General features: G+C 47.7%; 1 protein-coding gene across 4 annotated transcripts in view; it reads left to right on the forward strand.

Moving 5' to 3' along the window:
• Positions 1 to 4,108: 4,108 nt before the first annotated feature.
• The window catches only part of mpdz (multiple PDZ domain crumbs cell polarity complex component), a 64,124-nt gene continuing 40,830 nt past the window's right edge, over positions 4,109 to 27,402 (forward strand). For 3 of the 4 annotated variants that reach the window (XM_079758334.1, XM_079758337.1, XM_079758336.1), the window contains exons 1-13: positions 4,109 to 4,156; positions 6,437 to 6,521; positions 8,392 to 8,561; positions 11,756 to 11,929; positions 13,241 to 13,380; positions 14,521 to 14,734; positions 17,183 to 17,308; positions 21,200 to 21,394; positions 23,442 to 23,550; positions 24,012 to 24,100; positions 24,619 to 24,889; positions 26,103 to 26,192; positions 26,925 to 27,004. In XM_079758334.1, the coding sequence (XP_079614460.1) occupies positions 6,506 to 6,521; positions 8,392 to 8,561; positions 11,756 to 11,929; positions 13,241 to 13,380; positions 14,521 to 14,734; positions 17,183 to 17,308; positions 21,200 to 21,394; positions 23,442 to 23,550; positions 24,012 to 24,100; positions 24,619 to 24,889; positions 26,103 to 26,192; positions 26,925 to 27,004 (1,674 nt within the window). In that variant the 5' untranslated portion in view covers positions 4,109 to 4,156; positions 6,437 to 6,505. The remainder of the gene's footprint in view (positions 4,157 to 6,436; positions 6,522 to 8,391; positions 8,562 to 11,755; positions 11,930 to 13,240; positions 13,381 to 14,520; positions 14,735 to 17,182; positions 17,309 to 21,199; positions 21,395 to 23,441; positions 23,551 to 24,011; positions 24,101 to 24,618; positions 24,890 to 26,102; positions 26,193 to 26,924; positions 27,005 to 27,402) is intronic. The other variant, XM_079758335.1, reaches the window with a different exon arrangement.

The raw sequence follows: 27,402 nt of genomic DNA on the forward strand, positions 1-27,402 counted from the left end.
TTGTGTACCATGTTGTGTACCAATGCACCATTACTGTAAGTGTTACGGCCGTGGAATGTTACGCGCGTTTTTCGTGTACGACGTGCTGGTAAAACTGCCAAACCCGGGCTCCCGTCTCGTCCTTCCCGTGCTGCTCGCCACAATGTATATATTTTCTGTATATATATAGCGAGAGACAAATTGCTAAAACCTTCTCCTGAGAGAGCCGCCACCGCGGCTGCAGTGTGTCGATATACAGGAGTTACGTGACGGAGTGAAGGTGTAAATGCCCTTCTGTTTACAAGCGCGCCGCCACCATGACAAGGCAAACACGTCCACGCCGACGTGCAAGGACAAAAACAACGTCATAAAAAAGGCCTGAATCCCAACGTTGTTTGTCAAAAAGACTTGTTTAATTTGTCTCGTAATCACTGCGCATCCGAGTTCTGTGGCAATACCTGTGTGCGTGGGCGTTTGTCTGTGCGTGTGTGCGTGCGTGTACGTCAGGGCGTGTCCAATGTCAAAAACCAAAACGTGGGACAGGACGGGAACAATCGATTAATCCAACGAAGGACTCTAAGCACCGGAGACATTGGCCGTAATTGAACACTATAAACAGACAGAGAACCCTAAAACCCTTTTGCTACCGACTCACCACGACAAAGAGATAGATAAAGAATACACCTGCCAAACCTAAAGGCTTTGGGGGGGGATATTTGTTGGGCCAACTCAACAAAGTAGGAGACATCTTTGTTGGTCTATATTCAGGCGGGCCAACCATGGGAGTGTCTCTGCTATCGGTTAAGGACGCACTTGTGCCTTAAACACACAAACAGCCAAAGAAGATTGTGTTGTATTAGGAGGGACGTTTTTATTAAAGATAGTTTGACTGATGATAAGATGCTCCGGTTAAAAGTAGAGGGTGCTGGACCTTCAAATTTAGTCTTAATGTCTGGCCCCTTGAGTTCTCGATAGCGAAATACATTCCTGTATCCTAGCAGCAGCAGATTTAATCAACACTTTGAAGCTCTGCTGGTTACATGACCTTTGACCACATGTCAAGACCCCAAATTTATTTGAGGTATCTTCTACCCGAAGATGCCTCGTCCTTATTGATCAAACCACACGACACGGGCAGATGCGCACATAGTATGTATATTTATACACACTATGTATATCGATTTGTATTTGCATGAACGGATCAGATAAAGGTTGTAAACCATCTGCACTAGAGCCTTCGACACATACTGCAATGCCTACATCCTGTTGGGTTCCATTGCTTTCCCAATTATTTTTTCCTGTATATTCGGCCCACACTGTTCACATTGTATTAAACAGTTCAGTGTTTCTGACAGGGGGTAGGGGGGGGGCTGTTGGCAGGGCAGTCCAGAATCAATGCGGGAGGTTTTGGACCAGTCACCATATTGTTGTGTTCTTACGCCGATAAATGCAGTCCACAGTCACAAACACCTTGTAAATGCGCCCGGTGGCACAAATTGTAATTAAAAATGTAAGCGTGTGTGTCGCTGTAAATCCTTTGAGTCGGAAGGCAAACACCATCCATTCATCCGAGAGTGTAACCGGTCTAACCTCGTAACTGATCCACGTCAGCAAAACAAGCTCATTGGGGAAGATTTAACATTTTAAAAATGAATGACTGGAACGGCTCCGACGGGCGGGCGGCACTAAATATCATCTCCGTCTCATCCTCGTCGAGTTTGGGCTCGTTAGTGACTCGCGTCTCTTACAATATTGATGGCCGTACTTTGCGCGGTTACAATCCGAACGGTGTAATAGAATGAATAACTGTTCGATGCATAATAGATTATTGGAAAGCTTTTTTAGCTCTTCCAGGGGCATGGTGATGTTTAACGGCCCACATTTGGCAGTCCGTTGTAATTGAGCAAGCGGCAGTGAAATGGCTCTGTGTTTCTGCAGCCAAACTGCAAAATATGAAACAACACTTGAAATAAATATGCGGAATGTGACAAGACCAAAGACACATGCGGGGATGCAAACATTTGAAACACGCATGAATATCATATGCTATATCCTTCATATAAAATGCCTGAAATGAATGCCCCATGTTGTTGATTAATTAAAAGACAGCTGAAAAGACTGCCTGAGAGAGAAGTTTGCAACACTGGACATTACACTTCCGGAATTATCTGGTTCACATGAAGAGAATACACAAGACCAAACCGGACTAGACTACAAAAAGTGGGAAAGTGGGAAGAATGACACTCAGAACGGATGAATATGAAAATGAAAGAGGACATTTTTAGTGGGTAGAGGTAGAGGAGTACGTTTCTTGTCGCTTTGCCACCTGAAGAAAACGTGTCATTTGGGCAGGGCCGTCAACACCTGCCTCCCCCAAAACATATCCTCAGACACCGAAATAGCCCAGAGATACGGGGATAAAAGCAGCGACCTGGAACTGTTGTGACAGCTGCCAGGACTACTACAACAATATAGTCTGTTGGGGTCCACTCCCACAATGCATTAGTTAAGACTGTCCTTGAGTTCGCCTCTCAGCCTACAGATGTACACCCCCCCCCCCATCCCACTTTTCCCCCCTTCCTTCCTCCCTCTCTCTCCCTCTCTGTGTTTACTATCTTTCCGTTCAGCCTAAGGGTGTGGCCTGGTCCTTAGTCACTTCTCTTATCAAAAGGAAGCATAGTGTCAAACACACACACACACACACACACACACACACACACACACACACACACACACACACACACACACTCCTAAATCACAGCAGACGGCGTTATACAGAGGAAGAATAAAAACAACATAGGAAGGAAACCAAAGCACAGAGAAGGAAAGCAATCCAGTAGGGCATCCCATAAATTGGGTGCTTAGTGTCAGAGGGTGAAGGGAGTTTGATGCATTTCAACTCAAATTACATCTTGCGTACAAATTGGATAAGGCTAGGAGGCACAGGGGCTAAAAAAAGCAGCCTGTAATCCGATAAACGTGAGGCAGACGGGGAATATAGATATTTGTTTTATCAGCGTGTTTTTTATCAGTGTCCTTACTCCAAGGTGCCTTCCTGGGCACCGCCTGGTTTCGTCCAGCCGAGATCACATTGTGCAACTCGTGGCAGGAACACTCATTATCCCGACGTGACCTTTCAAAAAGTGTTTGACTGACTTTGTTAACGCATGTCCATATTTGGGCACTTTGTTTTTTTTCATGATTCATCCGACAACCACCACAGCACCATAGCAACACAACACAGTGGCCACATTGTGAAGGTTTTCACTTCTCGGTCCACGCAAGGGCAGCCAAGGCTACGGCTGCGGAGACAATAATAAAGTGAACAATTTGGAAACGTCACTCATGAACTCTCTGCGCTACAGTTTAATATCCTTAATATCCTGTTGCCAGTCCAGGAATGACAGAGACTTGCTGCGGGCCTCATATTGGATTTGTAGCCAGCATCGTTTTGCAATTTTCTACTTTGTTTCAAACACTGCATGCTTGGAACAGAGCCGGGGGGCCCTGGCTGACAAGGATGGCGTTGGATCGATCCAAGGGTCCGAACGTACAGTGGGCGGTACCTCTCTCCTTATCCGACCAATCAACGATCGGCATATTGTACACTTGGCTCGGTGATTTTCCGGAGACGGAGAGATCCTCACCCCCACTGGACTAACTTTTTCACAGTGATTGCACTATTGCAAAGGTTCTCCATTGTAAATGCTGTGGATTTTTCATTATTTATTTTTTATTAATCGTGTATAAGAGATACCGGAATTTGTCATGTTACTTGTTATGTATTCAGTGTTTAATAGTGTAAAATCTGATGTGTATATATATTTTGTATACAGCGTTTAATATTATAACGTCTTTATTGTTCACCCACTTTGGCGATGTAAATGATTGTTTCTCTTGCCAATAAAGCTTTTTTCTAAATTGAATTGAAAGGCACCGCCCACCGTACGCTCGGACCCTGGGATCAATCACAACCATATCCAAACCACTACTCAAGGATGCCCCTGCAGGCCCAGTTGTCATGGCATCCACCAAGTGGCGCTTTGGGTCCGAGGAGGATCAGATTACAGTCCGCCCCATTCTGCCGCTACTGTTGTCTATCCGTAATGCGTGCGCCGTTAGATGAAGGGACGACGGGGCGCAGGGCAGTCCGTGTGGAACTAAGGGCCTCTTCCAAGTAAGTTTACCTCCGTTTAGACTAGTTATGCCCACGGGAAGGTTGTCGGGATATGGCCTAGTGGTGTGGTGATCTCAGACTAGCGTGGATTAGTGCAGCGGATCCATACACGATCGGCTGTTGCCAAATAAAGACGGCGACTCTGTGCGCAAAACGCGGCCGTCTCCAACCAGAAACGCGAACAATACAGATTTAAGTGTATATAGGTTTGGTTTTTCATACTGTCGCTTGTGTGCAGCATGTGCTTTCGGTTCCGATCTGATACCACATCGGCCAACTTGTTGATCGCCTGTTGCTCCTTCTTGCTCCAGGGATGCGAGAGGAGGAGGAGCCGAGGAAAGCGGATTGTCCCTAGTGTCTGTCTGCATGCTCTCACAACAATATACATGCGTGGACTCAAATTGAGCCCCGACGGACTAAAAGCCGTCCACTACATCATTAGTGCAAAGTGCATGTTGATTTAATGTTTTAATAGAGCAGTTATTAGAGGATCATGATCCGTTTGGTTGAGACCAGGTGGTGTCAGGACTGGACTGAGGGGAGCACCTTTATTATGAACCAGTGGTTCGGGATCAGTGAGCCTGCAGAGACAGCAGAGCTTGAAGTGTATGGTCGACATCAAAAAACTATTTTCTAAAACAGTCCCAGTCCTCTGTGTCATCTTATTGTTTATTTCCGCTAAGATTCCGTGTGGTTTGAATCAACAACGCGAGGCAATTATTCATTTAGTTACGAGTTACAGTTAGAATGTAAACTATTTTAAAAACATTGTATACAGTGGGAACTGTTAAATTCGTGTGATTGGAGGTTGAGTTAGGGTTTATGTTATGCTTATAAACATGCAATTACACTGTGGGGCTACAATACCGTTAGAATAATAGTTTTGCTCATCACAAACATTATCAACTGGGAGATTTGTTTTGCCAGTTGGATAATTGACAGTGTGGGTCGTGTGTGTAGGTCTAACTTTAGGAGAGGAAATGACTTAATAGATCAGGTACACACAATGCATCCATCCCAAATCAAACTCCCAATTAAAAGGTTCACGTCTATCCAAAACAATGTAAACAATAAAACCAAAAGGCATCTTATTTAAATGGTTTCTACCAAAAGCTTGGCAATGATGTTGGATCTTTCTTGTTAAGCTCCGATACACTTGAATCCATAACAGCGGGATTTGATCTTAGCTGATCTATGAACCTTTTAATGTTATCTATTAAAAACATGAAGTAGGCGGTACAGGCTTGTTGACATTCAGGCTCCTTGATGTTTCGCACCGATTAACATCTTATCTCTCATTGGCCTTTATGGAAACACTGTACTTGTGTTGTCGTAGTAACCAGGCCTCTCTCCCTGGGCTCCCGTGGAGCGAATTCAAGCCGACGCCATTCACTGCGTCTCAGATAGAGCTTCCATTCTGCCTTTTGACACCTGTTGCCTTCAGCGTCCAATGATGTCTCCAGTGTTTGGGGTTGGGTGTATCCCCCCCCAAAAATGGTCAACTATGAACAACGAGGGTTCTGTTCAAGGCCAAGGCCTTACCTGTTTATGGACGAGAACAGAACTAGGTCTGATCAATTCAATGACGTGAACACATCCAAACGCTGTTAACACAATTCCAGCTGAATTCCCATGCCACACCATTCCATACGGATAACCAGCAGAGCGTTGAGGCATACAGGCTTGGTGATGAGTCAGCCTGGCCCTGACTACCTTCCCCATGCCGCAAACCTTAGCCTTCACACACCACGCCGGCTGTGATGCATGTGCGAAAGTCACGGCGGAGAGCCATTTGAATTGAGTTCCAGCCGTGTTAATCCATCGCCATAAGAGCCTTAAGTCATATATAAACACGGTGGAGGTATAGGGTCTGGAAGGAGCTGTAGCATGTCACCGGTAATAGCCAGGCTTGTGTAAGGAACCATCGTCGGTGCTCCCTGAACTTTGTCTACAGCTCTCGGCCAATCGGAACATCTCTGGGATATTTAGGTGGAACAAGCCCGCAGATAATAAAAACATGGAGCCCGGAGAGGGAAAGCAAAAGGGGTACATTTCCCGCGTTGACCTTTTCAGGAATGGATATTTTATTTCAGCACTTCAGAGCTCTACCCCGCCCTGAATCTGATACGATTCAGGGAGGTGACCCACCTGAGTTCACGGTTAAGTGAACACACTGTGTGCGTTACACAATTATTAAGTCAGTCTGTTGTGCCGATTTCCTCAGTTTTGCGTTCTGCGTTCTCCTAACATAATAATAAAACCCTGCGTGTTTCTGTCCAGGTACAGGACACACGCCACTGAAGCGGCCCTTTGAAGCTGAACAAGTGTGTGTGGCCCCTGAAGTCCGACATGATTGAAACAATAGGTGAGTTGACCGTTTCTTTGTTCCCGTGTGGCCATTTCGGTAAGTAAACAAAAGGTTTCCCTTGTTCGCCCACCACAATACATACCGGCTCCTGCAACAAAAGGGGTTTAATTAAACCATCTGTATAGGAGGAGGGTGGAGGTGGAAACGTCTCCCTTGCGTGGCTGGGTTATTAGTCACCTTGACCTCATCAGCCCTGGTCCATTTAAAAAGGGCCCTGGTGCTAATGTTATCACCTCTAAGCTTCTGCTGCGTCTCAAGAGAGCGCACCGTGTCCCACGCACGCACGGGCACATGCATGAGTGTACACGCACACACACAGACGCACACAACCTGACCACACACACACAGTGCATGAATGCCCACGCACACAGAGGATCAATGTTATCACACACAAGCACAACCTGACCCCGCACGCACACAACCTGACCACGCACGCACACTTTGCGCCTCAGCCGAGGGTGGACTGGGACAACAGGAGGGCTGCTGTGCCTAGGAAAGAATGGCCGACAGCAGTGTGTGTGGCTGTGTACATGCATGTGCATGTGTGCGTGCGCTTGTCGCAGCAGCAGGGTGCCGATGACCTCGTTTAGCGGCCCGTCTCATCGGCCCGCCCTCGTTCCCCATGCACCAAACTAATAGGAGAACCCGAAGCAGGCTCGGACCCCGGGGCCGGGCCCATTAGGTGGGAGTCACAGTCGCCGGGCGTCACAGAGCGCGGGGACTCCAGCCCGAGCCCGAGACGCTCCGGGGTACATCCCGGCGAGCGTGGGGACTCAGAGTGGTTTGGGTTGCGGAGCTTATTCAGGGTCCAGTAGGCAAAAACCGCAGACGGCTCTATTCCTCTCCACTAAAGCCCGTTTATGCCCCCCCCCCCCCCCGAGTGAGTCCCTCCGTGGGCCCCCGAAAGCACAGCAAAAACAAGAAGGGAGCGTTGGCGGGGTTTTTCTTGCGCGTTGAACATGCTCGTTTGTTCTCTGTCCGCGTTGGCTTTTGCTTGCCTTTCGGGTGCATCGCTGGCAGCCACGCTAGGCTGATAGCTCAAGCCCTGCTTAGGAGCAGCCAAGCAGCTCTAAGCTCACAGGTGGAAACGGGCACACACACACACACACACACACACACACACTGGTGTGTGTGTGTGTGTGTGTGTGTGCGCGTGCGTTTGTGTTTCTGTGTGTGCGTGCGTTTGTGTTTGTGTTTTCGTGCGTGTTTCTGTGTGAGTGCGTGCGTGCATGCGCGTACGGGTTTCTGTGTGTGTGTGTGTTTCTGTGTGTGTGTGCGTTACTGTGTGTGTGCATGTGCGTTTGTGTGTGTGTCTGTGTTTGTGTCTCTCACTCTCTGTCTCCCTACACTCTAAAATCCTTTTCATACACTCTTCTCGCTCCCCTTGGCCAAACAGAGCAGTGCATGTGTGGGTGTATAGGTATGTATTTTTATTCTCAGCAGAGTTAAACAGACATTAGACGCACACAAACTTCAAAGGCCCGCTCGACTACAGAAACACAGACGTACGCCATTAAAACCACACTCCGGGTCACTCCGTGTGTCGGTCACTCTGTCTTTGACGAATGAGTCCAATTCAATCCTCCACCCAACTCTTCGCCTGGTATCTCTCAAGTCCAGTCGCTTTCATTCCTCCACCCACCACCACCACCACCACTATCCACCACCTCCACCTCCACCACCAGTTGCTGTCAACAGAACTACGTGACGATAGGCAGATACCCAGCATGCTTTGCAGGCCCCGCCACCTACCCCCTCACCACCAGTGGCTTACACTGAACTACGGGACTTTTGGCAGATACCCATGATGCCTTGCAGGCCCTACCACCGCCAGTTTCTGTCACTGAACTATGTGAACGTTTGGCAGATACCCAGCATGCCTTGCAGGCGGTGGAGCGGCTCCAGGCCCGGCTGCGGGAGCGGGGGGAGGAGAAGCCCACCGAGGACAAGCTGAGCCTGCTGCGCTCCGTGCTCCAGAGCCCCCTCTTCCACCAGATCCTGGCCCTGCAGAAGACGGTCCAGCAGGCCAAAGACCAGGTAGGCCGGCCCGTCAGTCTGTGGGTCTACCGTGATGCCGTGGTGGGAGACGCGGTTCATCCCCATGGGGGAAACTGCGGGTCGCAGCAAGTGAGGAAATACAGGATTTTAAAGTAATTAAAAATGGATAGCGCAAATTCAAAACGTTTAAAAGGAAATCTGCCGAGTACAGACACTGCCTTGCCACATACACTCCCAAGCCACAACACCCCCCCCCCCCCCCCCCCCCCCAGCAAGCCCTACCGCATCCAACCACCCAGACACACACAGACATGCACACACCCACACCAAGTGGTTTGGTTGGAAATCAAATCCCCTACTCTTAAACGACTGTTATATGGACTAGGGCTAGAATCCACTGAGCCCTCATTAATAATCAAGACACTGGTTTGGTGCGCATATTTTTTACACCGCAGCCAATCGCCATCGACCTATCACGTAATGTCAAGCGGTTGTTCTTCTCCTGCTCGTTATTAGACAACCGCCCGCGTGGCTCGTTCAAACATCAGACGCAATCAACGTGGGCGCGGCGTCGGCGGCTACGCTAATCAAAGAGACGAACCAGACACAGTGCTCGTAGCTCGCTGTAGTTCACAGCCCGTGTTAGTCCGAGCTAGCTAAACAGACGAGAGCTAGTCATGTTTAATATAAGTCAAGCATCCAGGGTTCACTTCAGTTCTAGTGCAAGCTGCAAATGTTAAGTTGCGGTGTACGTTTTCTTTTCAGGGCATACTCTGAACAATAAATCTTCATGTTGAACTCAGAATCAGGCAGAGAGACACTCAGAGAGGCATAAATCTCATTTTTGGAGATTGGTTGCACAGACAAAGTGACGTGATGGACAAAGAGGATTATGATTTATAATGATTTCCTTTCATAGAGTAATAACTCTACAGAGTTAACCTGCCAAGCGTTGTGATTCATGAGTTATTGAGTAACGACGGTCCAATATGTTGTAAATGCTGACAATGCGTGTGTATTAAACAAAAAGCAGAGGTCGTACTTTAGTAATTCATCGTCTTTAATAACAAAATTCCAATAGACTTGAATGTAAAATGTAAGCATACAGTCTAGTGTGGTATCAGCGGATTGGCAGATAAGATAATATCCACTCTGAACGTCAGCTATGGAGCTACTGATAACACTAAGCGCTTAGGAATGCAGACCGTACCGGCCTCAGGAAGGGACGGAAGAATGGAAGGAAAGAAAGATAGAAAAAGTGAAAAGAACGCCTTGTTATTTTTCTGTTGTGACCCGATCTACACAGAGACCTATAGTAGAGGACGTAATCTCGCACTCGGTACGAAGTACAATTGTTGACGATGAGTACTCACAATTATGTCAAGACTGGAGCATGAAAGAAAAAGTGTAAGCCACTCTCTTGTGTGTGTGTGTGTGGGGGGGTGGGGGGCAGAGTGGAGGCTTCGAGACGCAGACGGGAAGGTATGCGAGCTATGTGAAGGGAGGCAGGGTTGCAGAGCCTGCCTACCGAGAGAGAGAGAGAGAGAGAGAGAGAGAGAGAGAGAGAGAGAGAGAGAGAGAGAGAGAGAGAGAGAGAGAGAGAACTCCCTGGTTACATCCACCTGTTGTTCAAGCCAGACAGTCTGATTGAAACGCTCAGACATTTCACACCAGCAAACCCAAAGTTCAAGTCGCTCGAGCCCCAGAAGTTGTGTGCTTGCGTGCGTTGTTGTGTTGTTTTTTTGTGTGGAGTTTAAAATCCGTTCAGTGCCGGGCTGACCTCGTGAGGCAGAACCAATTTGGTAAAGGATGCAGCCGACTCTGCTTCTCTTTGGAGACATGAGCCAGGCGAGACAAAACCAATGCGCTCCCCCCCCCCCCCCCCCTTCGGTCTGCCGGCGGGGCCCCACCGTGCGCCTCCCGTCGCCATGACGACGGGGCCGGCCCGGGCCAATGGGAGTGCGGCCGCCGCCTCCCCCGCGTGAAGTGGGGCAGAAACAATTTCTTTAAATGTGCAAGAACCACACTGGAACTTTAATCCTCTTAGCCAGACCGCGGCTAACAAAGCCCATGCATGGGGGCCACATCTTAGCCGCTAAGGCTAGCGTAGCTTAGCCTATACCGCGGCGGCGCCTGTCTGGCCCTGTCTGGGTGTTATTTATAAACATCAAACTCCAAGTGGTGGAAGGAATATTAATTAATCACCGCGGGAGGTTTCCCGAAAGTTTAAAATGGATAAAGTGAAATTGACTAAAGAGTGCTCGCTCAACCTGGCTATGACTCATCGCAATGAGTAGACATAAAATCCATCAGTCCTAATGAGCATGTAGCTGTTCTGAATTCATCCATCCCCTCCCCACCCCCAACCACCAAATGTAAAGTCATTGGATCAATTAAAACCACAGCAATTCCACCCATTGACTGATGCATTTCATACCTAAAGAGTCATTGTGTCTGGGAGGATTTGGACGGCCATAGATCTATCTCATCGCAGCGGGATAACATCCTCAGCCTTGTGTGCGTTTACTATCTGCCCCAAAACCTAGCTTGATTGGGAACATTCTCAGATAAGATAATGAGGGGGGGGGGGGGGGGGGGGGGGGGCAGGGGAAGTTCAAACTTTTAATTGTCTCTGATCGGGTAATTTGAAACAATGCAGTTTCCTTTCTAAAAGCATCCTTGGCGAGGTTATCAGGAAAGAGTGTTGCATGCTGGGAGTGAGATAGACAGGGGGCTTTGTTGTGTTTAAACCAGTCTTTTGATTCCTCTGGGGGGGAATTTATCACAGTTTGGCATTTTTTATGTAGCTGACTCGTAAAGGTTTTTGTCCTTCACTTTAATATGAATGGTATGAATGGTAAATCGGCATTTACAGTGCGCTCTTCCGTCCTGTGGTCACTCAGAGCGCTGTTCAATCATTGCGTCACATTCACCCATTCGTAGGCCCATTCACACACAGACGGCGGTGTCAGGCATGCAAGGCGACAGCCAGCTCGTCAGGAGCAGTCGGGCGCTCTTCCTACTGAGCCAGTGCCACCCAACCCCGCTCCCTCACTCCTCATTTACATATTTTGATTATTTAATTAGTTTATCTTTTATTGTTGCTGCTATGTGGCTGTTGAAACAAGCCTAACCATTTCACTATTGTGTACTTGTTATAATAAGATGTAATAAAAGTAACTGATTCCGATTCTGATTCTTAAACTAATAATCACCTGACCTGCGTTGCGTAGGAATTCCAGGAAAACGTCCCGTCCTGTCTCGGGGGAGACTTGACCAACGATGTTGCGGCGGCGAAGCCCAACGGCGTCCATCTTCCCTACTCGGACACCTCCACCGCCCCGCACGGCAACAGCAAGCCCTCTTCCCCAGACGGGTTCGAACAGATCCTCCAAACTATGGCGCAGGTACGGCCACCGCTAAAAGAAGATAAAACAATGAAACACACGCAGATGAGCTGATGCTATGTGCCTCCTTTTGGATTTAAACTGTTGTTTTAAACTGTAACATTATCATCTTAAGGATTATGTTTAAGAGTGTGCTCAAGGCCTTGCCATTGTTGTTTGGGGCTCTTGCATATGTTTATCCGCATAAGCAGATGAGGGACGCTATGCAAACATTTATACACCAGAGCTAACATCAATATTGACAAATTATGAACAGCAAACATTCAAAATGTAGTAAGCCTACTTTGGTTCATTGACGCGTGGTACAAAGTCTTAAGTCTTACGCAACTGGCCCTGGCAGGGTTTGAGAGAGGGAAACCACTCTTTGCAGCTGTGCATAATTGACAGTTAATGAAAGTCCTAACCTGTTTCCCTTTTTCGCCAATCATGTAGCGAAAGCCCCCTAGAGGAAATTAGGTGGACAGGTATTTCAGTCGCAGTCGCACAGGGAGTTTCGTCTCACGGATCTAAAGCCGGCTGAAGCCCATTTTTCTTTTATCTCTGCAGGTGCATTAACAACAGTTTATGGACGCTCTCCCCAGTCACAGACTAAATCTAGCACCCTGCCTTTAGAATACTCCTCTTTGATAACACAAACGAGAGCTTGTTTCAACTTAAACTCCGAAATCCGATAGACATTAACAGACTAGACGCATGCTTGCTCAGGTTTTGATCTGCCGAAAGCATTTTGAATAGGCTTCCAGCTGCTTTCCATGGCTTTGATCCTCTATTGAGGTCTTTAGAGGCTGAAGTGTGTGTGGAGGTATTTAGATTCACTGCTGATGTTCCCAAAATGAATGTGAGACTCGTTCAGAGTTCACCTGGACTCTTCATAGCCACCCCCCCACCCCTCCTACGCACGTATCGTTTGTACCACCTGGCACTTAATGTACACACTTATTGGATGTTGTACGTCCTGGCTCTTAATGTACACACTTATTGGATGTTGTACGTCCTGGCTCTTAATGTACGCACTTATTGTATGTTGTACATCCTGGCTCTTAATGTACGCACTTATTGTATGTTTGTACGTCCTGGCACTTAATTGTACTTAGCATTGTGGCATAGCGTCTTATCCTAGCTATCTTTTATTGTATACGGGGAAGGGGTTAACCTAACATTTGTTAGTGCTTGGCACTTGTACCTATGAACATCCTTACTGTACCGACAGCGATATAGCTTTGTTTCTCCTTCTTTTGACAAGTGTACTTTTGTAAGTCGCTTTGGATAAACGCGTCTGCTACATGCCCTGAATGTTGATGATACACACAGGGCCGCCAAGTGACCTACGTGGAGCTCCTGAAGCCTGTGTCGGGGGGCCTTGGCTTCAGCGTGGTGGGCCTGAGAAGCGAGAACCGCGGCGAGCTGGGCATCTTCATCCAGGAGATCCAGAGGGGCAGCGTGGCACACTGGTATGGAGAACATCTCAACCTTTTCAATTTGCTAATATGTGTTGACGTCGAAAAGTGTAGCTGACCAAGGACAGAGGATTAAAAGTAGCAAGACTGAAGGATGATTATGAAATGATGTTTCTTCCTTTTCAAAACATCTCAAAGAAGCATATTTTTTCGTATGCACCTTTTAAAAGATTTAGTTGAAAACATTTTTGTTTTGTAAATGTAGCCAAAGAAAGAATTCTCAAGAACGCTCAAGAAGGTTTACAAAATTATATTTCTTACTTTTGACAAAGAAGCACACAAGGAAATTCAAAGGAATTAAATATATTAGAAAATATGGAAATAAGTTCCTTTGTGAAGCCCAGATCATTCACACTGTAACGGCTTCCGAAGCATTCCTCTTCTGACCCACACAAATCAGACCCAATCCAGTCCTAAACTCCTACATTTAATTTTCCAATTAGCCGTTTGTCAGACAGCTTTATCCGAATTGACGGGCAAATTGCGAAGTACCAAAGCATACAATCGAAAATACAAATTGGAAAAATCCAAGGACTGCACGGGCAATTTTCTAAATGATACCTAGACAGAGTGCAGAGTAGCTACAGTAATGATTGCTCTTGTCTCAACTGTCTCACTTCCTCCCCTCTACATCCCTCCCTCCCCCCTCCATCCTCCCTCCCTACCATGAATTTTCTACCTCCCTTTCCCTCTCTCCCTTTTCACCCTCTCTTCCTTCCATCATCTCTCACCCATCCCTCCCTCCTCCTCCCTCCTTCCCGTCTACATCCCTCCCCCCCTTCCATCCTCCCTCCCTACCATCCCTTTTCTACCTCATTTTCTTCTCTTTCTTTCCTCCCTCTCTTCCTTCCATCGTCCCTCACCCCATCCCTCCCACCTCGCTCTCTCCCTTCTTCCTCCCATCTCCATCCCTCCATCCTCCCTCCCTACCGTTCCTTTTCTACCTCCCTTTCCTCCCTCCTTCCTTCAACCTTCCCTCCTTCCTTCCATCTTCCCTTCCTCCCATTCCTTTTCTACCTAACTCCCCTCTCCCTTCCTCCCTCCCTCTCTCTCTCTTACTTCCCTCCCTCCCTCCTTCCTCCCTCCCCCTCCCTCCGTCCCGCCTTCCCCCCATCCTCCCTCCCGTCGCCATAGCGACGGGAAGCTGCGGGAGGCGGACCAGATCCTGGCCATCAACGGCCAGCCGCTGGACCACAGCGTGACCCACCAGCAGGCCATCGGGATCCTGCAGAGGGCCTCCGAGCACGTCCAGCTCACGGTGGCCCGGGGGCCCATACCCCAGCTGGCCAGCCCCCTGGTGTCCCGGACCCCCTCTGCCGCCAGCACCCTGTCGGCCAACTCCAGTGCGGTACGACTCCCCGGCCCACCGCCCACACCGATGACACTCAGTCTGGCTGCCTTGATAATCGCTGAGGTTCATTTTAAACTCTACAGGTGAAACGCAGAGGTGGAGTTATGTTATGTTTTACATATATCTGGGGTTCATTTTAAACTCTACAGGTGAAACGCAGAGGTGGCGTTATGTTATGTTTTACATATATCTGAGGTTCATTCTAAACTCTACAGGTGAAACAGAGAGGTGGCGTTATGTTATGTTTTACATATATCTGAGGTTCATTCTAAACTCTACAGGTGAAACGCAGAGGTGGCGTTGTGTTATGTTTTACATATATCTGGGGTTCATTTTAAACTCTACAGGTGAAACAGAGAGGTGGCGTTATGTTATGTTTTACATATATCTGAGGTTCATTTTAAACTCTACAGGTGAAACGCAGAGGTGGCGTTATGTTATGTTTTACATATATCTGAGGTTCATTCTAAACTTTACAGGTGAAACAGAGAGGTGGCGTTATGTTATGTTTTACATATATCTGAGGTTCATTCTAAACTCTACAGGTGAAACGCAGAGGGGGCGTTGTGTTATGTTTTACATATATCTGGGGTTCATTTTAAACTTTACAGGTGAAACAGAGAGGTGGCGTTATGTTATGTTTTACATATATCTGAGGTTCATTCTAAACTCTACAGGTGAAACAGAGAGGTGGAGTTATGTTATGTTTTACATATATCTGGGGTTCATTCTAAACTCTACAGGTGAAACGCAGAGGGGGCGTTATGTTATGTTTTACATATATCTGAGGTTCATTCTAAACTCTACAGGTGAAACGCAGAGGGGGCGTTGTGTTATGTTTTACATATATCTGGGGTTCATTTTAAACTTTACAGGTGAAACAGAGAGGTGGCGTTATGTTATGTTTTACATATATCTGAGGTTCATTCTAAACTCTGCAGGTGAAACAGAGAGGTGGAGTTATGTTATGTTTTACATATATCTGGGGTTCATTCTAAACTCTACAGGTGAAACGCAGAGGGGGCGTTATGTTATGTTTTACATATATCTGAGGTTCATTCTAAACTTTACAGGTGAAACGCAGAGGGGGCGTTGTGTTATGTTTTACATATATTTGGGGTTCATTTTAAACTTTACAGGTGAAACAGAGAGGTGGCGTTATGTTATGTTTTACATATATCTGGGGTTCATTCTAAGCTTTACAGGTGAAACGCAGAGGTGGCGTTATGTTATGTTTTACATATATCTGAGGTTCATTCTAAGCTTTACAGGTGAAACGCAGAGGTGGCGTTATGTTATGTTTTACATATATCTGAGGTTCATTCTAAACTTTACAGGTAGATAGCGGACTACGATTTTCTAATTTGCCCTTTAGATGTAGAATTTCCTTTTTAGTCAAATAAAAGCAAGAGTGCATGTTGAAAGCTGTCTGAAACCTCCACAAACAAGGGTCAGCTGAATGGGTTTAAACAATGAAAATAAGGAATAGGATGAGTTGAGTGGTGGTGATGGAGTTCCTAGGGCATGATTGGTTTGAACTCTCAGTGGCCTGAATCTTCGTCCTAAGAGGTAGCTAATGACCCACTCTCACGAACACAACGCTCACACAAACACACAACACGCACAAGCCAACGCATTGAAAGTATTTCATGAAATAAGCAGGGAACCGAGTACCTGTGCATGTGATGTAGTGCACTGTGTTATACACAGAATAATGCTTATGCATATCTGTGCCACAGGCACACATGCACAAGCACGCACTTACACACACACACACACGCACAATTGTGCGCTCTACACAGATGCAATCCCCTCCTACGCTGACAGGTGCATCGCGTTTGGCAAAATCGGAGCAAGCAATGCTGTGCATGGCTGGCCAAGGGTGACATATCCAACACTAATATCAGCAAAACACACGACTAGTGCACACAAGCTGTGCATGCAACCTGTGCGTCAGAAAATTGGCACACCAGCAGAAAAAAGTAATATGGATAAATTAGCATTTGAATTGTTTCGTTATACAGGTCATTATTTGTGCTGTTATTGCCATGGCGATGGTAGAGGGCCAAATGCACTAGATCATTCTACCAAATCGAGCCTTTCAGTAAAAGAAGATTACACGTGTAGCTTTGAATATGTTCACCATTAAAAGACGATTAAGGTTTGCATAAAGCCATACCAAAATCATTAACAGTGTGGAGTGGAATTTATGTAATATTACTCAACGGGGACTCAATATTAATATTACTTTCTTTAATGAGACACACCAGTATAAATGGTGTGTCATCTTCATACAAACCAATCCTCGGTTTATTTAACCTTTTGTTAAACTCCTTGAAGTGGATGGGGCCACTCTGCTCTCTCTCCCTGTGGTTCACTGGCTCTCTCTCTCTCCCCCCCCCCCCCCCCCCACACTGTCCCCCACTGTCTCTCGCCCTCGTAAAGCAGTGGCAGCACGTGGAAACCATTGAGCTGGTCAACGACGGCACAGGCCTGGGCTTTGGCATCGTGGGCGGGAAAACCACCGGCGTCATCGTCAAGACGATCCTGCCAGGAGGCGTCGCCGATAAGGTAACTCCTCCCCCTCCATTCCCATTGGCTCTCACAGTACAGCTGTTGTATCTATAACAACACTGCACTGGGTTTCTGTCACATATTAAGATGAAAAGCAGTCGCTCAACTGTATTTTAAACATCAAAATTCAGTTGGATTTATTTTATTCCTTTTAATCATTCACACTATAACATCTGCTCTACACATGACCTATCCCATCGTTGATTCAGATTAATTCAGTTTTATCGTTGCATCTTCATTTATACAGTTGTTTTTATTTATACCTCTACGTGAATTCCATTTCCGGGGCAATGACTTACGTATTGAGCCATTTAATTTAATTTTATCTTTGTGTTTTAAATCATCACCCACCCAATTTCGAGGCATATTAAAAAATGCCAAGTGGAATAAAATCTGGGCTTGTTTTTGGCAATTGTCTTCAGTGACACATTCAAGGAGATGGAGTTGGCCTGCCGTCAGAGATAGCGTGGGAGCCAAACTAGTGACACAATGATTCAGACTGAACATGTGTCAGCTCGCACACACACAGTGTTTACACCAACGGATGGAAAGCAATGTATTAATGTAGGCTACTTCCACAAGACTGGATTCCACATGATACTGTTGTCATCCTCGTCATCCTAAAACTACTTTGAATTGGAACTGAAAGTGAAGTCCTTCAGTGAGGCAGTAAGGCTAGGCAGTTTATTTTAGAAGCATTGTTTCATTATTGTTTAATTTAACTTTACGTCCCGAGAGCAATCGATTAATTAAATGACCTGACCAAAAAAATAAAGAAATTAGTTATTGTTGCTGGCGCAGACTTCCAAAACTTTAATTTAAATGTTGAGATGGCCTACCTTTCTATCTACCTACCTACCTACCAGAAATGTGGACTCGAGTCACATGACTTGGACTCGAGTCAGACTCGAGTCATGATTTTGATGACTTCAGACTCGACTTGACAAAATTATGCATGACTTGCGACTCGACTTAGACTTGACTGCTATTGACTTGAGACTTGACTCGGACATTGCCTCTTTGACTTGTAATGACTCGACATGTCTTGAGTCAAAAACATTTATCGTTTTAGATAGCTAACCTATTTCCCGCCTGGAGGGCTAGACACCCAAGACGCATTCACTTCTGTGAAGATGAAAAACAAAACAGCGAGCGAAGACAAATCTACACTTTTACTTTCAATAATATCAAAATGAAATTTTGATATCAGTTATACTTTATTCAGAATAACAGTTTTAGTCTCATATCGGCTGCGTTTTGAGTTGGTCCCATTGAAGCCATCTGGCCAGCCTCTGACACTTAAGACATCGTAACTAAATCATTTTTCAACCGTTTACCTTTGTTCAAAAAATGTCACAAATCTACACACTCGTATCTTCAATAATATCTAAACAGAATTTCAATATCATTTATGCTTTCTTCATAATCACAATCAGTTTAAGTTGCATATCGGCTTTGTTTCAGTTGGTCTCATTGATTTACGTTGACGTTGGAGCGTGAGGACGTTCAGCAGTGTTGCCAGATTGGGCGGTTTTTACAGCCCTATTGAGCTACTTTTAATCACGCACCGGCTACGCTATTTTCTTAAAGAGAATACCATTACTAACATTAGTACTACAAATTCAGCTACTACTACTACTTCATCAACTACTACTACTTTAGCTACTACCAGTGGCGGCTGGTGATCTAAAATGTTGGTGGGGCACAGTAATAGACATGGAGTCTGGGGTTCCCCCCATAAAAAAAATGTAATTTAATAGATTTGATTTCCTGTATTCTGGGTCATTTTGGGGATGGCCACTACCTATTTACCTTCTACTCATTCAGATTCATAGCCTACATCCTGACTTTCAGGGCCTGGACAAGCTTTCACTGCATATGCAGACCTACTTTATGGCCATTACACCAGCCATTGCTATTTGACCCATTGTTGTTATCCTGATATTGAGAAAAATCATGATCACTGTCCTATAGCGTCCATTTTTCGTGAGTCTCAATGTCTACTTCAAATGCAGTTATAAATATGTGACAGTTGCTTCATTTTGTTTATATGCTACAGGCCGAAAGACTAAATTAATATGTAACTTACTTGCTCCTTTTAAGTATAACATTGCTTGGGGAGTCCAATTCCTCCACTGAAAAGGGTGGAAAGTGCTTACAACTCTGCTAGTTAGCGATCTATCTCTTCTCTACATGTAGTTGTGTTGCGCGAATGCTGCTGAGGGAGGTAGCCTATTTGATTGATTCGCTGAATTGTCCAATCATGTGGTGATAACTAAGAAGAAAAGCGATACCATTGGCCTGGGGCGCACACTGGTGTGACCCGAGGGCGAATTCTTGCGCCAATGAAAAGCTGTCTCTGCTTGATAGACAGCAAAAAGTTAGCGAGCTTACATTGACTTCAACGTGGCAGGCGCTCCTGACTTGGAGGAGGGCTTTATTTCGAATGACCAATAACTAGCCTAGCCTAAATCATTGACGTTCAGACGCATTTAAATGGTCGCTGGCAGTGACAAGTATCTCACACAATTAAACAAGGATAAACGCTATTTATTTTTGTTGATTTATTTTGTATTGATAATAGTTGATTAATAGTTGGCAGATATATTCAAGTGAATATTTCACGGAGGGGAGGCGCCCTAGCGCCCTCTATTGACTGGCTACCACCACTAGTACTACTTCAGCTACTACTACTACTACTACTACTACTACTACTAATCAGCTACTTCTACTTCAAGTTCTACTACTGAAGACACAACTGACATCCGCTCAAGCAGTCCTTTCAGACATCCATACATAGCTCATATGTCACACTACTCAAGGCACAGCTTTACCAACTTTAGGGTAAAGCTGTGCCCTGTACCATCTCTGCTACCTACCTACCTACCTACAGGTAGGTAGGTAGGTAGGTAGGTAGCTACAATTGATGGTAGGTAGGTTGATGGACAGACTACAGACTACTTCCGGTAGACCAACTACCTACCTGGAGGTAGGTAGGTGGTCTGGTAGCCCGTAGGCTATCTAAGCGCTCTCTGCCCCGTCACCCATTGCCTTGTGGAAGACCGCAGTCTTCCACAAGGCTAGGCAGAGCTACCGCTAAAGCCATCAGGCTAGTCCCATGTTTTGGGGGAGGGGCTTGGAGGGAGGCCTGAAGACAGGTGTGGGATTTTTTGGGTTGGATTCTTTCAGTATCTCGCTCCACTGTGGCCGGTTTCTCACAAATCGCCCTACCCTAGGTGTCGGATTAAAGCCAGCTTCCTGTGGGCAGCCCCACAGCCCTCGGACGATACATCCAAGCTAAAGGTGATTACCCAGAAAAGAGAAAGCCATTTGGTGAAACAAATGCCTCAGGAGGAAGGGGAGGGGGGTAGGGAAGGCGGGGAGAGGAGGAAGTATTTGAGGTCAAAGCCGTGCCTTGCTGGTTGCTAGCGGCGATACCAGCTGCAGCGTGTTCCCGTGGTGCTGAGGCAGCTCAGCATGTAATAGAGTGAAGTCTAGACGCTCCCCACAGCCCCTGTGATGGAGCAGGGGCCCCGGCGCAGTTCCTCTGATGGCAAAGATGTTCAGCGTGGAGGAACGGTGTTGTGGGAGGATCGGGGGTATATTTAGCACATTAATGCGCAGAGCCCTCCCCCAAAAAAAAAGAAAGAAAAAAAAGCCAGCGTGTGGGTGTGTGTGTGTGTGTGTGTGTGTGTGTGACGCAGAAATGCCCTTCACATCTCCGAGCGGTTGCCGTGGCGACGTTCACACTGTCCGCGCGTTCCCCGGCAGCAGTCCTAACCGCACGCCCCGCTCTCTCCCGCCTCTCCCTCCCCCCCTACCCCACCCCCGCTCACCCAACCTCCCGACTCACACCCATCCGTTCCCCCCCCCCCCCCCCCCCCCCAGGACGGCCGGCTCCACAGCGGGGACCACATCCTGCGGATCGGGGACACCGACCTGCAGGGCATGGGCAGCGACCAGGTGGCCCAGGTGCTGCGGCAGTGTGGGAACCGGGTGCGGCTGGTGGTCACCAGGGGCCCCGCGGACGAGGGGGCCCCCGCCGCGGCCCCCGTCTCCCTCCCCACCGTCACCGAGCAACAGGTGGGTCCGACGGTTCAGGACCCCCCCCCCCCCCCAGAGGGGGTTCTGTCTCCGCGGCAACGGGGCGAAGCACTCGAAGCTTAAAGATGACATCGCTCACAGATGAGATGATGACATCACACACAAATGAGACGATGGCATCACTCACAAATGAGACGATGGCATCACTCACAAATGAGATGATGACATCACTCACAAATGAGAAGATGACATCACTCACAAATGAGATGATGACATCACACAAATGAGATGATGACATCACTCACAAATGAGATGATGACATCACTCACAAATGAGACAATGACATCACACACAAATGAGATGATGACATCATACACAAATGAGAAGATGACATCACACACAAATGAGAAGATGACATCACTCACAAATGAGATGATGACATCACACCCAAATGAGATGATGACATCACACACAAATGAGAAGATGACATCACACACAAATGAGAAGATGACATCACTCACAAATGAGATGATGACATCACACCCAAATGAGATGATGACATCACTCACAAATGAGATGATGACATCACACCCAAATGAGATGATGACATCACACACAAATGAGATGATGACATCACTCACAAATGAGATGATGACATCACTCACAAATGAGACGATGACATCACACACAAATGAGATGATGACATCACACACAAATGAGAAGATGACATCACACACAAATGAGAAGATGACATCACTCACAAATGAGATGATGACATCACACCCAAATGAGATGATGACATCACACACAAATGAGATGATGACATCACTCACAAATGAGATGATGACATCACTCACAAATGAGACGATGACATCACACACAAATGAGATGATGACATCATACACAAATGAGAAGATGACATCACACACAAATGAGAAGATGACATCACTCACAAATGAGATGATGACATCACACCCAAATGAGATGATGACATCACACACAAATGAGATGATGACATCACACACAAATCAGAAGATGACATCCCTCACAAATGAGAAGATGACATCACATGTTAATGAGAAGCATTTACATTTACATTAAGGGCATTCATTTTATCGAAAGGGACTTACAATAAGTACAATTGTCACAATAAAGAGAAACAACAATATATATTGCTTCGGTACAATAAGGATGTTCATAGAAACAATTGCCAAGCACTCACAATTGCTAGATTAACCCCTTCCCCATAAGCAACAAAGATAGCTAGGATAAGATGCTACACGATGCTAAGTACTATTTTTAAGTGCAAGGACGTACAGCATACAAAGCATACAACACTCAATAGGTGGGTAGATTAAGTGCCAGGACATACAGCATACAATAAGTGCGTACATTAAGTGCCAGGAAGTACAAACACACAATAAGTGCGTACATTAAACGCAAGGACGTGCAACGCAAAATAAGTGCTTACATTAAGTGGGCTGGGGGGGTGAGGTGGAGGCTATGCAGAATCTAGCCCCCTGGCCCTTTCCTCGAACACAGACCAAGGCCGTCCATACTTCTGTCAGGCACAAAGCTCTGCGAGGGGGTCAGTGAGGACCCCCTGCCACCGGCTCTGGAGTCCCCCTCTTTCAAAGAGCAAATTGCAGCAGCCCGGCACCTGGGCCGCCCGCTGATAAACACCGATTCCCCGACTCTTATCGACACTCTCCCTGCTATACGCGCCTGAACGCCTTTCAATGGCCCTTTTAAAATACACCCGCTTTTATCGGTGTCGCACACGTTTTTTGTTGCCGTTTATTTTTCGGTCTGCGGTTGTGTGTTCTGAGTGCACATTAATCACAGTATTCACCAGCCGAGTATACAATAGTTCAACACGTTTCTGGCTCCTCCTGGGCCTTTGGGGCCCCCTCACTGGCCCTACCTATATGTTTACTTTTTGTCTTATCGTATTTTGGTGAGAGAGCTACACACCGAACAGCGGTTATTGCGTGCTATCGCTTGTCGGAGGCGGAGGCTCGTAAACGGGCGCCGACACCGGCTGTCACTTAGCGCCCGTTCTCCTCCGTGTGTTCACCCCCCGCAGGGCTCAGAGGACGAAGAGGAGGAGGCGGACGCCTTCGATGTCAGCCTCGCCAAGAACGCCCAAGGCCTGGGCATCACCATCGCCGGCTACGTGGCGGACAAGAACCTGGGTGAGCGCTCAGGGCACAAAGCGTGTCCCCGCGTCGACACGCCGTCACAGCGACCCGTTATCCTCTGTGTCCGTTGACGTTTTGACACAGGAATGGCCGTACGTCACGAGGATGGCTTTCTCATGCGGTGACGCATTTCTCGGGGCCGGCTTAACTGAGTAGGTGGAGCACATTGGCTTGTGACCGGAAGGATGCTAGTTCGATCCCCGGCTCCCCCTAGCTGAGTGTCGAGGTGTCCCTGAGCAAGACGCCTCAACCTAACTGCTCCCGACGAGCTGGCTGTCACCTTGCATGGCTGACACCGCCGTCGGTGTGTGAATGTGTGCGTGAATGGGTGAATGTTAGGCAATTCTGTAAAGCGCTTTCAGTGGCCAGTGGTGGGAAAAGCCCTGTATAAATGCAGTCCATTTACCATGATCATTGTTTCCTGCCATTGCATCGGACTGCGCTTTGCGTACCAGAGCCCTCCGGTATCTTCGTGAAGAGCATCACCAAAGACAGTGCGGTGGAGCAGGACGGCCGCATCGCCGTGGGGGATCAGATCGTGGCGGTGAGTGGCCAGGGGGGACGCTCTGTTTACAGGCCGCCGCTGCTCGGGTAGAGTGGGCGCTCTCAGAGGGTTAATTATTCAATCGTCGTGAATAATTCAGAGTTACCGTATCTGACGGCCGGCGCAAAGATCTCACTGCTTTTTTTCAGATGATTTTTTTATACTTTTTACATTAATGTAGATGCCTTTTTATGCAATTGGTACACAAATGAACAATTGTAAAAAAAATAATTTCAACGGTTGCTTTGTGTATGGTGTCTGTCTGGTAATAATGTTAAGAATAATTACAGATGAGACCTTCATACAATATCCATCACTTTACGGGTATTTCTCGCAATGTTAATTCTACTTTTAGAAAGTAGAAGTTTTAAACGTTCTGGCACAATCCGAAACCCCCGCACCTCCACCTAACCTCCACCTGGACCTCCACCTAACCTCCACCTGGACCTCCACCTAACCTCCACCTGGACCTCCACCTGGACCTCCACCTAACCCCCCCCCCCCCCCCCCCGTGGCAGGTGGACGGGGTGAACATCCAGGGCTACACCAACCAGCAGGCGGTGGAGGTCCTCCGCCACACGGGCCAGACGGTCCACCTCCGCCTGGTCCCCCGCGGCTTCAGGCCGGAGGAGACCGGGCCCCCCGCCGCCGACGAGGTCCCCGGGGTCACCGTGGAGCACCGCCCTATCTGCCCCACCCCCATCAACAGCCCCAGCACCACCACCACCACCACCGTCACCCTGGAGCTGGAGGAGGAGCCGGAGACGACGGCCGGGGAGGCGGAGCTAGGTAGGGAAGAGGGCGGTGGGGGGCGGCGCTATGTTACACAGAGGTGGGTGGAGGGGGCGGAGCTAGGGAGGGAAGAGGGAGGTGGGGGGCGGCGCTATGTTACACAGAGGTGGGTGGAGGGGCGGAGCTAGGGAGGGAAGAGGGAGGTGGGGGGCGGCGCTATGTTACACAGAGGTGGGTGGAGGGGGCGGAGCTAGGGAGGGAAGAGGGAGGTGGGGGGCGGCGCTATGTTACACAGAGGTGGGTGGAGGGGGCGGAGCTAGGGAGGGAAGAGGGAGGTGGGGGGCGGCGCTATGTTACACAGAGGTGGGTGGAGGGAGCGGAGCTAGGGAGGGAAGAGGGAGGTGGGGGGCGGCGCTATGTTACACAGAGGTGGGTGGAGGGGGCGGAGCTAGGGAGGGAAGAAATAGGTGGGGGCGGGGCTATGTCACAGAAAGGAGGGTGGAGGAGAGGAATGAGTTGTTATTTGGAATAGAGGGGTAGATGTAATAAATTATAGACTCACAGACATCGTGAGCCAAGAAGAATTCAACCAAAAAACAGAAACACAAGTCACAGCTCGAGTAGAACAACTGATTTCGGAATCCGTTGCTCTACTGGAGCTGTGGCTTGTGCTTCTGTTCTGAGTTGTGTGACTTTTGTTTCGCCCTGGTTGTTTGGGAGAGCCAGCGGTGAATGCTGACAAACGAGCCATAGATTCCACCCATGGAGAATAGAGTGTGACAGCATCACTGACAAGGTGCAATAGACAGCATCAGGACTTCAGTCTTCAGAGTTATGGACGGAAGGCAATTGTCTTCCTTCCGTTTTTTCACTTCCACTCTCTGGTAGAAACGTCAGCCACACACATCCTTTAGTGAGACACCAGAGCCGTCCCCTCTCACAATGAAACACCAGGGACTGCAGTAGGGAGTGTAACTGAGACAGCAGTAAGAACACTCTACTGACACAAGCACATGCAGAGCATGCACACACACGCTCAGGCACCTATGACGCACACCCAGACACACACATACACACAAACACACACACACACACACAAACACACACACACACAAAGGCAAACACACACACACACAGGGTTCATGGTCAGAAGAGCTGTGACAGGAGCTGCTGGCTCCAGCAGTGTGCGATCGTGAATGTTCAATATTCACTGCTGAATCAAAAACCCAACTTATTGCTAAAGTAAAAAATGTTTTGTGTGTGTATTCAGCCTACGAGGACATCAAGCCACTCAGCCCGGACCGCAGCGACGGATCCGATGTCAGCCTCGCTAGCGATCACCTGACATCGGAAAGGGACGGTACGTGAATAAATACCTCCCGACACACACACACACACACACACACACACGTGAATGAATACCCTAACACACACACAGACACACTTGAATGAATACCCTAACACGCACACACACACACACACACACACACACAGGTGAATGAATACCCTAACTCAGACACACACACACAGAAACACTTATCACGACATAAACACACACACACACACACACACACAGAGACTCACTCACCACTAGACACACACACACACTCATTCGTCACGAGACACACACACATACACTTTTAACGAGGCACATACACACACACACACACACAGGAGCGGCTCAGATCCCGGGACACACCGGACACCCTGAAGGACAACGGCCCTTTTGTTCGTGTGTGTGTTGTTTGTGTGTCTGTCCGACCGGCAGCACGCGCCGTACCTTACGAACTCACTCGTAATGCCCTGCGCCTTCTTTTCCACATTTTTGCTGGGTTTTCGTCAGACTCTGCATTTTCCCGCCCGGTTTCCAGAGGAGCCGTTTTTTTATCCGTCCATCCCATAATATCCATCTCCGTTGCGTAACGAGAGAGCAGAAGGCCAAGCGGTTGCAGTGTACGACCCGCCTCCACAAAACCGTCTCGCTGTAAACGGCGGCGCCGCGCCGCTCCCGCGCGTGGGTGCGGCGGTTGACTCGGTCTCGATCTCCACGGCGACGTGTACCGTGTATAAACTGCCAAAACTCGCTCCCCAGGGAAGCGCCTCACCGCCTTCGAAGAGCAGCAGGTCACGGAGAAGTGGCAGGGCCTTCTGGGACCAAGCAATGAAGTAGTAGTAAGTGTGTTTCTTTGTGTTTGTTTTTATCGCCGCTGGTGGTTTTATTATTTCCAAATGATTGAACCCTTTTTTTTTTTATTGGGTTAAATTCACAACCGGGGCTTAACACCCGGGCTGGGGATATCCTCTAAAGTGGCGGGAAGGGCAAAGAACGGTTACTAGAGACATACTGTGATGCTGTGAAGAATTAGATGACCTTAGCACTTTAGCATTACAGTAGGGTGTGGTGTTGGTGGTGGTATTTTTTCGACCTTTACATTTAAACGTAGGGCGTTTAGCAGACGCCTCAAACCAAAGCGCCGTACTAATGCGTACATTAGCCAGAAGAAAGACAAACAACACAATACACCGCTGTCAGTTACATCACCCCGAAAGGGACCTCAGCGCCGATAAGC

Source organism: Pollachius pollachius (genome assembly GCF_949987615.1).
Source record: "Pollachius pollachius genome assembly, chromosome: 20".
Classification (NCBI taxonomy): domain Eukaryota; kingdom Metazoa; phylum Chordata; class Actinopteri; order Gadiformes; family Gadidae; genus Pollachius; species Pollachius pollachius.